The sequence below is a fragment of the Diorhabda carinulata genome, chromosome 1, assembly GCF_026250575.1.
Source record: "Diorhabda carinulata isolate Delta chromosome 1, icDioCari1.1, whole genome shotgun sequence".
NCBI lineage: Eukaryota > Metazoa > Arthropoda > Insecta > Coleoptera > Chrysomelidae > Diorhabda > Diorhabda carinulata.
The window spans coordinates 37,375,516-37,388,817 of record NC_079460.1 but is presented as its reverse complement, the minus strand read 5'-3'; the positions used below and the strand labels follow the sequence as shown (position 1 = coordinate 37,388,817).

Sequence of the window (13,302 nt, the reverse complement as noted above, 5' to 3'; positions counted from 1 at the left end):
GGGTGGTTATTTTCAGTATCAAAAAATTATTTAAAAATCTGATTAATTAACCATACTATGTGCTTAGTGAGTATCCAAATTATGAAAAATCAAAAAAATAATTGAATAAGCAATATTAATTACAATATCAAACTGGGACTGATACATTACCTTTCACATATCTTTCATGGTTTTCAAATTCAGAATGAAGATTGGAAATATAGGAAGCATCACAACCTCTTGGTAAGTGGCACTGTTCCGATAGTAGTCTCAAAACACAACGAGGTGGTTTCTCTAATAATTCTAGACATAGGGTGTTGTCTGTAAAAGCTATATGATTGAACTGGATTTCTTCTTGAATATACTAAAAATAAGTGAGAAAGTAAATAAATATCTAATATATATAAATTTTCAATTTTGTTTAAATTAAAATAACAAGCATACGCTAAATAGGACACATTTCAGGCCAATCAGAGAGAGTTCTTACAGAGCTAATTTCGACTTTACCTGAACACTTTGAACGCAAACAATGGCGACGAAATTAAAAGATAACCTAATTTTCTCAACTGTGTCTATGACTTTGTTTCTAGAATCTGTTTTTTCTTGTGATTGCGATTATTGTCTTATTTTAACCGCATACAACGTGATTAATATGTTGTAATAACCACGTGATAATACTTGTATAATTTATTTTGCAATTTTTGCAATTATTACTTGGTTACGTAACTCCACAAATGTGCATAGGGCCAATTTAAGATTATTTTTAGGAAAAAGAGAACATGTGAATATTCAACAAAGAATTTTTGACCACAGTGCTGGAAATAAACACATGTTAAAATTTTTTTTCAACAATGATTTGCTCAATAAGCATTTAACATATCCGCATAACATAATAATCAAACAATTTGTTTTTAATAACTTCCAAGAATTCAAAACATGGAGATCACAAGGGAATAGAGAAATAAATTATGCATGTCAAAGGAAAAACAAATTATGAAATGGAAATGAGAATATCTATCAAAATACATAATAGAAGTAATTATAAAAGTATTTGTCATCATTATTTGTGCACACGATTCATTTTTTTTTCATTCTTTTAGGATATACGAGTACTGATCAAAAATGTTGTAGGTAGAATTCATGTATATGGAGAATGTCTTTCTCGGTTTATGTAAATGGTAAGTAGGAATTAGTAAAACATCAAAGAAATATCATGTTATATTTATTATTGTATGCCTAATTATTAATTAGAGTCATTTAAGGTGACAATTACTGAAAAACATGTGGAACATAACAATGAATCGAGGAGTAAGGGTTTTTCAAATTAGACTAGGAAGATCAATCAAGGCGGAAAATTTTATGAAGGATGTGCATGGACTAAGATTATATGTGAAGAAGAAAAACTTAGAAGAATCTTAGAAACTAAAGAAGATTACTTTGTACGTAGCATATTAAGAATTGGAATATAAAGAGGAGGTACGGTAACACACAAAATAATAAAAGAATTGAAATAAGAATGGATATGAAGACAATGATGAAAAGCATATTAAAGGAAACCAATGTTAACAAAATTATGGAACTGAACGACAATTATTTACAAGACCAAGATTTTTAAGATAGTTATAAAAGTAAGTAATTAAATATATATACGTATTATGGAATTTACCTACCTCCTTTAGAGATGAAATTAATAATATTTTCATAGTGAAGAAAGAAATAAAATGTGGGCCCATTGATACAGGAATCAATACCAATATCGCGGTAGAAAGTTTGAATAAGTTTTTAAAGTATGATACATAAGTAATGGCCATCTCTATGAGGAATAACTATCAATAATCACTCATTGAATAATAAGCAAAGTATCTAATTAGACAGCTTAGTAAGATTTATGGATGGAAATATGTGGAAGAAGATTCTTGATATTGAACAATCAAATATCAAAAATTACCACAGAAAAGTTACTTTGTAAATTCAAAACAAAGCAGGATATATCAAGGATAACAGAAATATTTGAGGTTTCTTGTAACGAAATTTGTTATTTAGAGTATCGAACAGGGTATTTATAATGTACGACAAAAGATTTGAGAATAGATGAGCTTTCGAAAACTTTAATTCGCTACCAAGATTATGTTTGTTTAGTAATTTATTCATAAATTTTATGATTTGTAGAAATTGAAGATTTGAATTGTTAGAAATGAGCAAGCCTATAATTTCAATTCTTTTAGTAAATATTTTGAATATAGTTCGTATAATAATATCCAACCCAGTAAAAAAAGAAAAAAAGGATAATCAAATATACTACCCAAATAAAAAGTTAAATTGCAAGCGTTATAATATATTTTTTTAGTAAATACAAAATTAAATATAATAATTTTTCAGAATCCACATAATGCCTGAAAAAGTGTAAAGGAAAATTAATTATTTTAAAATGATATAATAATTTATGTCTGAATTTTGAAAGTGAATTAATTACAACTTTGATTTATTTTCGGTCTTACATATATACTTTATATAGCATAGAGAATAAATTAATTTTTGTCATTATTCATTTAAATGAAAATGCTGAATGAATTTTTTCACTTATATATCACAGTACACCACCTGGCAAGAAGTAGCCACAAAATATTTTTAATTTATATTTTATGCCGCTTAATGTATAAATATATCGGACACCAGAAAAATTAACTCTTGACAGTTAATTTTAAACAGCTACTACATTCTGTTATCTATTCAAGTTTTGCGGGATCCCCTTACAATTGGTGCCACTGTCTGATAGGTCTGGAATGTGTGCCATTTAGCATATGCTAAAATAACGAACTTTCCTTTGGGACAAGACTATAAGTTTACAGTGTTTTATAGTAAATTTTTACAGTTTACCAAGGTTTTTCTATTTCTATTGTTAGTGTCAACATATCAATCCGTAAAATATTGTAAACTAATATTGTACCAAATCAATACTTACTATCTCTTGTTCTAAAGCAAAAACGTAATGATTGAAAAATTTATGGAGTTTTTCATTGGTGTAATTAATGCATAACTGCTCGAAGGAGTTCACAGCGAAATTTTCAAAACCAAAAATATCCAAAACGCCTATAAATCTGGATGAATCCTGACCTGGATTCGTACAATTGTTTATGTGATTTATTAACCACGCGAACGTACGGGAGTACAAAGCTTTCGCCATGGCATGTCGGTTTTCTCTAGACTAAAATAAAACAAAATGTTCTAATCAAGCGATACTAATGGATCTTTCAATTTTCCAAGTTAATAAATAACCGTCAGTTAGAAGTTTTAATTAAAAAGAAAATGGCAGTGAAATATAGTGAATCTTTAGAATTATATCATATATAAGGTTATGTTATATGAAGTTATAAACAAACGTTCCAAGAACAGAATATACAGGGTAGTACAAAATCTAGCAGAGCGGTACTTGATTCACTTACCTCTTGAAGTTTCAGGGGAATTTCAGTTATACTTCCCCTAACATTAATTTGTCTCAATAAAACAACTTGTCTAATATTATCTGCTTCTAATCCTAATAATTTCGATAAAATTTCTATAATTTGTTCATCATCTTTAGTCAATTGACATCTCTCTCCATCAATGTCTTCGAAAGTTAAGTTACCTAACCATAAAATGGCAGATAATGCCTGAAATATTCCATTACACTTGTTCGGTGGCACTTGCAAAACGTTAAATGCTAACATTAAACTATCAAGTCTTCTTGAATCTCCCTCGATTTTAATGCAGTCTGACTGGTTAAGGTAATTATAAAATTTGGCTTCTTTCAGGTGAAGTTGTTTGGCTAATTCTTGATTGACCTACAACATAAATTACATTTATTCACTATTCTCTTGAATAATAATCTGATTCCTACTTTGGCTTCTTCGATCAGTTGATAAAAGACGTGATAATTTCGCTCTCCAGGACCTTGGAAAGTTATTCGCGATTGTTCTAACAAATAATCTTGAACGATACATCCAGCTATCATCCATCTCGAATCAAAACACACTTGCATAAACTTCCCAAATCTACTTGAATTATCATTCCGAACAGTTTTTGCATTACCTAAAAATGAAGAAATAAGAAGTGTTTAAATAATAGGTTTCCACATTTTGCTTTTGTTATGTATGGTACACATTTAAAAATGTTTGTTTATATTTCATATACGCTTATTAATTGGAATTTAGATTCATAACATCCGTTATTGTCTCTGAGAAGTTTTGGTACACATGAATGGTTTAGTACTTTTTTATTACCAGTGCTAAATAAACATGTAGTTGATCTAAAATTACGTTGAATATAAATATACTCTGATAGGCATACATTTTATACCGTGCTGGAATCGAGTTATATATTCAGTCAAAAGTTTTCTGTTTTATTTAACGATGCCGTTTTAACACACAAATGTACAAATATAATAATCTGACCTATCGTTTAACAATTACAGTGGTTTCAGTAAAAGGTTTTGAGCTATTTAAAAACACCAATTTTTGATAGGAAAAACATAGTCGAAACAAAATCTTGGATTAATAATTAATCTAATTTTGCTGACCCTTTCCACTAGATAAATCCACTATTATTCACTGGATTTATAAATTCACACTTGCTCGCAAGAGCAGCGATTTTGTGCTACACCTTCGTTATACTGGAAAAATTATTCTTGTAAACCATAAAATGAAGAAAATACCTGATATGAGATGAGTGGATAACAACCTGGTTCATACTTCAAAGCAGCCAAAAACTAAAAACCCAAATCGGACTAGAATACATAATTAGGAAAAGTAACTAAGAAAAAGGGTTTTTTACTGAAATTTCAGGATTTTAAATTTGATCAGTGATATTTATAACAAATGTCAACTCACCAAAAGCTTCTAATATAGTATTTGCTTCAAGAATCTGCTGCTCCACCCAGGTGGAAACGCCACTGGTAACTGAACATAGATACTGCAGAATGAATCTAGTTGATTCAGTTTTTCCGGCTCCACTTTCGCCACTTATAACTAAACTTTGGTTCATGTTTCCTTGTCCAGGATTATCTGCTTGGAGAGATTTGTACGAAGCTTCGGCCAACGCGAAAACGTGGGGCTCCACTTCGCGCATTTTCTTTTCACAATATTTGTTAACATAATACTGAAAAAATATATATGAATAATTAACACTGTAATACTGTTTCTTTCCGGACCAAGACATGTTTATCGGTATCAAGCAATCGTTACTACAATAATGATTATTGCAAACTGATTTGTCAACTTACATGAGGATTTCTACTTAAGTTTTGAGATAGACAAAAAAATTATAATAGGATATGGCTTTATTGGTTTTCAAAATATTCTTCATTGAGATCAATACACTTTTGAATGCGTTTGAGACTATTGTCGAAGCATTTTTTCCTTTCCGATTAGGGTACCTCCAAAACATGTGATTTGAACGTATCAGGTGTAGAAAAACGTTAACCTCGAAATTTATTCTTGATCTGCGGGAATAAGAAGAAATCATTAGGTGCCAAACGGCAGATGATCCATCAAATTGATGTTATGAATGTTCAAAATTGTTTGAATTGATGTGTGAGAGCTCGCATTGTCGTAGTGGAGAATGATTCGTCTTCTGCGATTGGTTTCTTTGATTTTTTCGATCACTTCCGGCCAACAAATGCCGGTGTGCCATTCATAATTGAACGGTGATGACGTATCCGAATAAACAGGCGACCATTTGGTACGAAGTAGTTCGTGCACAAACAACTTTGGTTAGATTTGGCTATTTGGTTCATGTGCATAGATCTGTGATTCGTCGCATGTCTTATAGACGTCTTTTGAAGCATCGCGATTGAATCGCATTTCATTGCGCCAATCGATACGATCTTTCTTTTAAGCCATTGTCAAATTGTGCTCTGACTAATGCGAAAAACACACATGACGATTTTGTAATATCAGTTTACGCACAGCATTGATGTTTTCTGACACAACAACCGTTTTTGGACGAACTCCACGAAATTGCACCATCCATAAGATGGTGCTTTATTACCAAAAGTCCAAGCGAGTTGATCGACACACTGCTGTTGGTTTGATCACGTTCACAATTAAAAATGTCAAACTTTATGATGAGAATGTCAGAATTGACATATTCACATCAGTGTTGCTATATCTCAAAACTTAAGTAGAAACCCTCGCAAGTAAAAAAAGTTTTTTGTAGCAAAAACTTATTACAATGTGACTAAATAACGTTTACAATTTAATTGTTTATTTTTGAACAAATGTTGTAGTTGTAAATCGTGTTCTATGCAATTTGTCGCTCCTAGTATACAGTGTGCTACATTTAAAACGAATTTACTCGAAATTTATTTAATGAAATTGGTGTTGAGATTTAAATTCTCAAAATGGTCTATCTTATCGAAAAATCTACATTATAATTTCACCGATATGTTGGAGGCACATTTATGCAAGAGCGTTCGCAATTAATCATTCTAACTTCGTATTAGCAAAGATTGAATTAGAAGATGTTTCGTTTTACACAAGATTAAACCCTAGAAACCTCTTAAGTTACGCTTAAAAGAAGGTGATAATAATAAAAAATTAGACTATCTAGGCAACTGTTTAACGAATCTCTAAATGCTGATTGTTTGAAAACATTTTTGGAATTAGAATTATGGAAAGCAATTCTTGATCTCCCTGATGTGTGCTGAATAGAGAGATGCAGCTGTTTCGAGTTATGACGTTCGAGACCTCCCGATCTCAATTCGCTAGATTTTAATTATTGAGGTACGGTAAAACTTAAATGTAAAAAAAAATAAAATCAATAAAAAATTTTTTTCAGAATAACTTAAGTATTTCAATACCTCTGAGCTTAAACTAGCTAAATAGAATTAAAAAAAGGATAAAAAGGAAATTAAAATAGACTAATTGGAAGGAAGACAGTTAATTGTCTGTATTATAGTTTTTTTACAACTTTTTCTCCAATATTATCTCATTGGGATGAAATATACTTACCAATTTAAATTCATTGGTCCAATTATCAGGCATACCAATCAATCAAAATATCAGACATAAATTTTAAATTTCAGTGCCCTTAAAAAATGTTATGGTGAAAATTCTGTTTTCTACATTTTTTTTTTAATAATTTGTCATATTTAAAAAATATCAACTTCGGTTTTTAACCTGCTAATAAATACTATTTATTTGTTGTTTTGGTTCTTCAATACGGTCAATATTATATGAACAAGCTAAACTTCAATGCTACATGTGCTATTTACAGGAAATGACATCACTTTTCATGTTATTAATATAATTAATTCAACCCAAAGGGTGCGCCTATAAGAATTTTTTTTCACCTAGTTAATATATAATCCAATGACAATGACCCAAAAATTGTATAAAGCCGCATCCGTAAATTGTTGTTATTATACTTTACATTTTATTTGAACCAATCAGAACTTTTATTTCACTTAATTACCTTGTATAATTATTTATCCAATATAAATTACGGATTGATCATAGTTATAGGGTTTAAATAACCGGTTATATGCTTAGGACCGTAATCACTTAGGTTGTTTGGTTTGTCCAGCAACGTTTGTTGCAATGGTAACGTCTTAAATTCGCAATGAATCCCTTCGGAGTAAGTTAACATTGATATAAAATCAATAATTCATTGTTATCGACCCATTCCTTATATAATAACGAATAGCACTCGAACAATCGAAAATAATCGATTATTACTGTTCACTCGTAATCCTAAAAAAACACCAGAGCTGTTCTTGTATTTTTCGTAGGTTACGTATCGTTACTCATAAAATAATCGATTATTTTCGAACCTCTTATGATATAACCATACATATCTTTACATCGATGTCAATACATATAAATACAAAAACTAATTAAGCCTTCAAAATTTGACGATTATCATCAATTGTTCGGCAATGAATCGATTCGGAAATGTATCATTGGATGCATTATAAAGTGAAGACAAATCATTGTGACTAGAAGGTTTTGAAACATCGAGGTAAGGCAAGGAAAGAAAAATATATGAAGAAGTTTAATGAAGTTATCCATTTTCTAATCCCATATTTTTAGCGGTACTCCAAATGTTACGGGAAAGGTGAGTGTTATAGAGCTAAATAAAAACGGAGGGTAGAAATGGGATGAAGATACGTACAAATAATCACAAATAAAATATTTATTACCCGGAAGGAAACGAAGGAGGTTCATATCTGTCTTAAATTGAGAATGATGGTACTCGAACTGGTAGAATTCAACATAATCTTCACAAACCATACAGGAAGGAATTGAACCGTGTACTAATAATGAATAGCTTGTAGATACTTAGCTAAAATTGAGTTAGTTATTGTCCAATGAGTGAATTGTAACTAGGGAAAACGAAATCACTTGGTTGGTACAAAAATATGCCAATTAAAGTGCATGTACCAAAAATAGTGCAGTTCAAATATGACTAAACAAAATATTCTCACCGAGCCATTACTATTCCAGAATTGGTAAAAACAGGAACAAAATCTTATCAAAATTTTATCAATCCCTACGAAAGATATTAAATGAGATGAAATCGAATTTTAAAAACGCTGCAGGTTCAAGTAAAATATCTTCATAATTTTCAGCAGTTCAATGAGCAGTAACGACGTTTCCAGCTCAGAAAATAACTCATCGTCAGTTAAAAAACGCAATATCTAATAATTATAATTTCCGTTGTATCATTTCATATTTAGATTAATAACTTTTATTAAGTTTTTACGAAAAATGTATAAAAAACAAGCAGTAGAAGTAAAATTAAACATCTGCTACAACAAATCTCAGATGAACAAAAAGGAAACAGCTAATTCCTTAAAATTACCTAATTCAAGAGAAAATAAATTTGGTTAATATGTCGTTTTCGAGAAGTCATTTATCTATTCGATTTTTAGATGTTAAATGGATTTCTATCAACTTTTATATTGGGGTTCACTATAGATAACACTAATTTAAAACAAATTAATTGCCCAATAACAATAAACTGCTATCCAACTTCAGCTTCAATAAAGATAAACATATATTAATATCGTAATTGTTATAATATTGATGAATTCCATATCGCTCTTAAACAATTAGAGAAATGAAGTCTGATACACCACCAGTTTCCATTGTTAATCATACTTATAGAAGAGTTCATAAATAAATATACATATCAATAAACTCGTTAGCATTCCTTGACAATTTTAAATATTGTTAATGATCAATTAGAAGAAAGAAATTATTGATTTAGTTATCATTGACAATATGTCCATGAACCGGTTCAATTTGAGATAAAAATATACAAAGAATTCCATAAAAATTCTTGTTGAAATAACTCATTACAATAATTTTTTTACGACAAAAAATAGAAGGAAATGATAAATAAAACACAAAATCGCGTTCTATTGATTCTTGAGGTACACAAATTTTTTCTAAGGCTAAAACAACAATTTTTAGTCACCATTCTCTTTACTTCAATATCCTCCTCAAATCATTTTTTCCTTGGTCTTTCTCTCCATTTTTTGGTACTCATAGGTATTCTACCTATGTGATATCTCAACCTTGCCACTTGGGTTATACTTGGGTACTTATAAATTCAAATAGTTCTATGTTTGTTCTTCTTCTGAACACATAATCTTCTTTAATTTGAACGTAAATCTTTTTGAGCATTCTACGTTCCTATATTTCTAGTTTATTCAGATTTTTATTGTTCATTGTCCAGGTTTCACATGCATAGGTAAATTATGGTTTTTATGATGTTTGGTAAATTCTTATTTTGACTATTCGGGATAAATCTTCAACATTTTTAATACCATTTCTGCCGATTTACTAGCTTTTGCTATTATTTTTTCATTTCTCTTCCTTCGTCTCCATTATTTGTTATAATTACTCCCAAATATTCGATTTGTTGCACCTTTTCTATATTTTGTTATTTTCTCGTTGATCAATAGTCCTTTTCTTCCAGTACTAAGATAGAAAATAATCATACTGAACACACTGTGCGCACTACCACTACACCAACACGCACAATTATATTGTTTGTCGAAGGTAAAGGTGAACAGTTTACTTTCAGACTCTGAAGACGATAACTCGGTTATCGAAACGCTCGTTAGACAGAGTGTTGATGTAGTGGTAGTAGAAACAGTGTGTTCAGTATTGTCTTAAATATGCTTTGAATTTTTCTAATTTTCTAACTTCCTAAACTAAGTTGAGGAGGGTTATGGATAACGGGTTTCCTGATCGCAGACCTTTTCCTATGTTCAATTTGTTACAACTACTACCCTCCAAAGTTACTTTCCTTTCGGTTTTTCAGATAGTCATTTCCACTAGTCTCCTCAATTTCTCTAATATAAAATATTCAATTTTTCCAATTTCTCAAACATATTTTTCTCCGAATTCTTATGGAATTTGGAACCAAAAAATCACCTTCACAAAAATATATCGTTTACTGCATTTCAAAATATATAATGTAAAATCGATCTCCCAGAAATCCATCTGCCATTAATCCATTTTCTAACCTATATTTTTTTCTTCTTCAATTATATCTGTCAAATCGTCTATTATAACGCCCTAAGATTTTAGACAATGTTTTTAATTTCTTTCTATTTTGAGAAACACTTATTCTAGAAGGATGCAAACTGGATGTCATTGCAAACTCCGCAGCGCCGGAGTCCAGTGGTGCTAGCTCTAAGTCAATGTAAATCAGCCTCTAGCGATGTTACTTACAATTATAATATTTGTAATGCATTCTCTAATCTGTCAAAAGCGCACAACACCATTTGGATTAAACTGAATAAATAAAACTAAATAATATTCATGAAGCTCTCACTCCACTTGAGCATAACTGTGTTTATTTAAATAAAAGAAATTGTGAGGATTCCTTTAAACGAGTTTTTAAGAGATTCGTAAATTTTTCCCATTTTTAGTGGTGAATTGAAGACGGGGAAAGGTTAAGTCCGTTAAGTTAATTTAGGTTAAGTTAGATTATATTAAATTAGGTTATGTGAGGTTAGATTTCCCAATTTTATGACGTAATTATCAGATTTCATAGAAAATTCTTTTGTATATTATATAGATATATAAACTAAATAACAGAAAAACTAGTAATTGCTCAATTTTAAATAAAGATATGAGTTGAATATTCAAAAAAAACTTTGTCATTATAAAACTATTTTTAATCACGTGTTGTGTAAACATGTGGTCAAGACGTGAAGACACACTTATTTCTATTTTGCAGTTTTCAAATCGTTGTCTTTCGAATCATGTAGAAGTTTACAAACTTTATTTCACAAAATGAGACACATCATTAAATAATCAATATATTTTGAATTGAAATTTGAAGATAAAACACCAACGAGCGAAAAAATAATTTGATTACAATATATCGCATTTCCTAATAGCAATATAATACTCATATTTGTTCTACCTAACCGTTTCCTTCTTCAGCGGTTTCCGAACATATTCTCGATTTTATTCGCATCCATACAGCTATTAGGTCACGGCTAAGGCAGAACACCAACCGCTAGATCATATCTGAAAACCGCAGCAAGACCGCCTTCTCCAGATAAGTTCATTATCTTATCTCTAAGAACTAAAGTTGGTTTTTTTACTTCATAACTGTTTGTATTCGTTTAGGTTTTTGGAATTCGCAGTTAATAAAATTGATTTGTATCGTTTTTAATTGAAACAAATTAACGCCATTTTTTATGTACATTTTGATTCTTTAAAAATTACCACAAGATTTCATGTAATTTTCTATAGTTTTTATATAACTTCATGCATGAAGACATCATTTATACGCTTTACTGACTCAGACATTGACACCCTGTTTGAAAACTGGTACTCTTGAGCACAACGAAATATTTACAATACAGTAAATTTACCTACTATTTTTGAATTTACGATTTATTGTTCTGTTAGCCAACAGCTGGTGACAGCATGAGTTGTTTATATACATATTTATAACAATAATCGGTTTCTTGTACAAATGGTTATAAATAAACAAATTTAAGGACTGTTGTAGACCTCACGTTTTAGTTGATAACAATAGACCATTTTTCTGACACAGAGTGTTTCTACGTACCGAACATCCGGCACTACAATGAATATCTTCAAATCTCATTGAAATTGATAATATTAATTTCCATTTAGAAAAATGACCACGAATCAGTTTTTCCACAAATCAATATTTTATTGATGCGCCATGAAGGGCGGGTGTAATTTGGGCGCTAAAGGATTAATGTACTTTTTACAACATGTAAACTAGGCGCCAAGACCGAAGGGTCATTTTAATCCTATGTGTATTTTGGGCGTTAACCGACTGAAGTACATGATTTATGAAATACAGTTATTTATTAAATCACCGACATTTATAATAAGATATATTTTTAGATTTTCCTATAAGAGAAATGACCTATTATCACTTAAGGTCTGAAAAAATTTACCGTTAGAGGGGGCTACTTTGCACTTTTTTTAAATGAAAAATCTGACCTTAATACAGTTCCTCACAACATTTTTGTAACACTCTACAGAATAAAATGTTTTTTTCATTCAGTGCTGAAAATGACATCTGTTAAATGGCGACCTCCATTGTGTATACACTGATTTAGGCGATTTCGGAAGCTCGTCTCCACTCTTCGCAGCATATCAATGGGTATGGGTATGTTGGCAATGGCATCACGAATGTGGTTCGTCAGGTTAGCAATGATCCGTGGTCAATCGTCATAATCTGGAGAGCGTGTCGGTCATGGGTGATTCCCTCTAAGGGTTCATTTGTTCGAGGCCTTGAAGAAAAAATTCTTCGATCATGTTACTGTAACGAGATGTTGACGTAGCCCGAAATGTGAAAATGAGCCTCGTCACTGAAAAAAACGACTGCATCTTGAGACAGGTTCAGTCAATTCTTGCACAACAGCCAATTTATAGGGATGAAAATGAAGGTCTTCATGGAGAATTCACCGAACAGTGGTGTCAGAAATTCCCAGAGAGACATTCCGTTGCATGTTTGCGAGCGCCGCTGTGGAGAACGCAGAATTGACTGCCTCACTCTTTCGAAATTTTTCTTCGATGTCCAGGTTTGAATTTAGCGCCACCTCTGCACTCCCGAAATGAGGTAGCCCACGACAGAATTGAAGTCCGTCCAGGGGACAAACTTGGAGACTTCTACCTCCGGATGCGCTCCCTCCTACTCCTCTACTCCCTCAATAAGTAAGTTTCTCTGGCTATTCTATTATATTACTATAGATAGATTTTAAAATTTCGCGAGTTTTTCTGGAAATAGATCCTCCATATTCACCTAATCTTCATCCCTCCGAATACTTTCTGTTCC

At 31.1% G+C, this 13,302-nt stretch overlaps 1 protein-coding gene across 1 annotated transcript in view; it reads right to left on the bottom strand.

Moving 5' to 3' along the window:
- The window catches only part of LOC130903643 (myosin-VIIa), a 53,718-nt gene that overhangs the window by 14,656 nt on the left and 25,760 nt on the right, over positions 1-13,302 (bottom strand). Inside the window, exons 4-8 of the mRNA XM_057815871.1 lie at positions 4,845-5,112; positions 3,857-4,047; positions 3,423-3,800; positions 2,942-3,184; positions 151-343 (exon numbers count right to left, since the gene is read on the bottom strand). Coding sequence (XP_057671854.1) covers positions 151-343; positions 2,942-3,184; positions 3,423-3,800; positions 3,857-4,047; positions 4,845-5,112 — 1,273 coding nt within the window. The remainder of the gene's footprint in view (positions 1-150; positions 344-2,941; positions 3,185-3,422; positions 3,801-3,856; positions 4,048-4,844; positions 5,113-13,302) is intronic.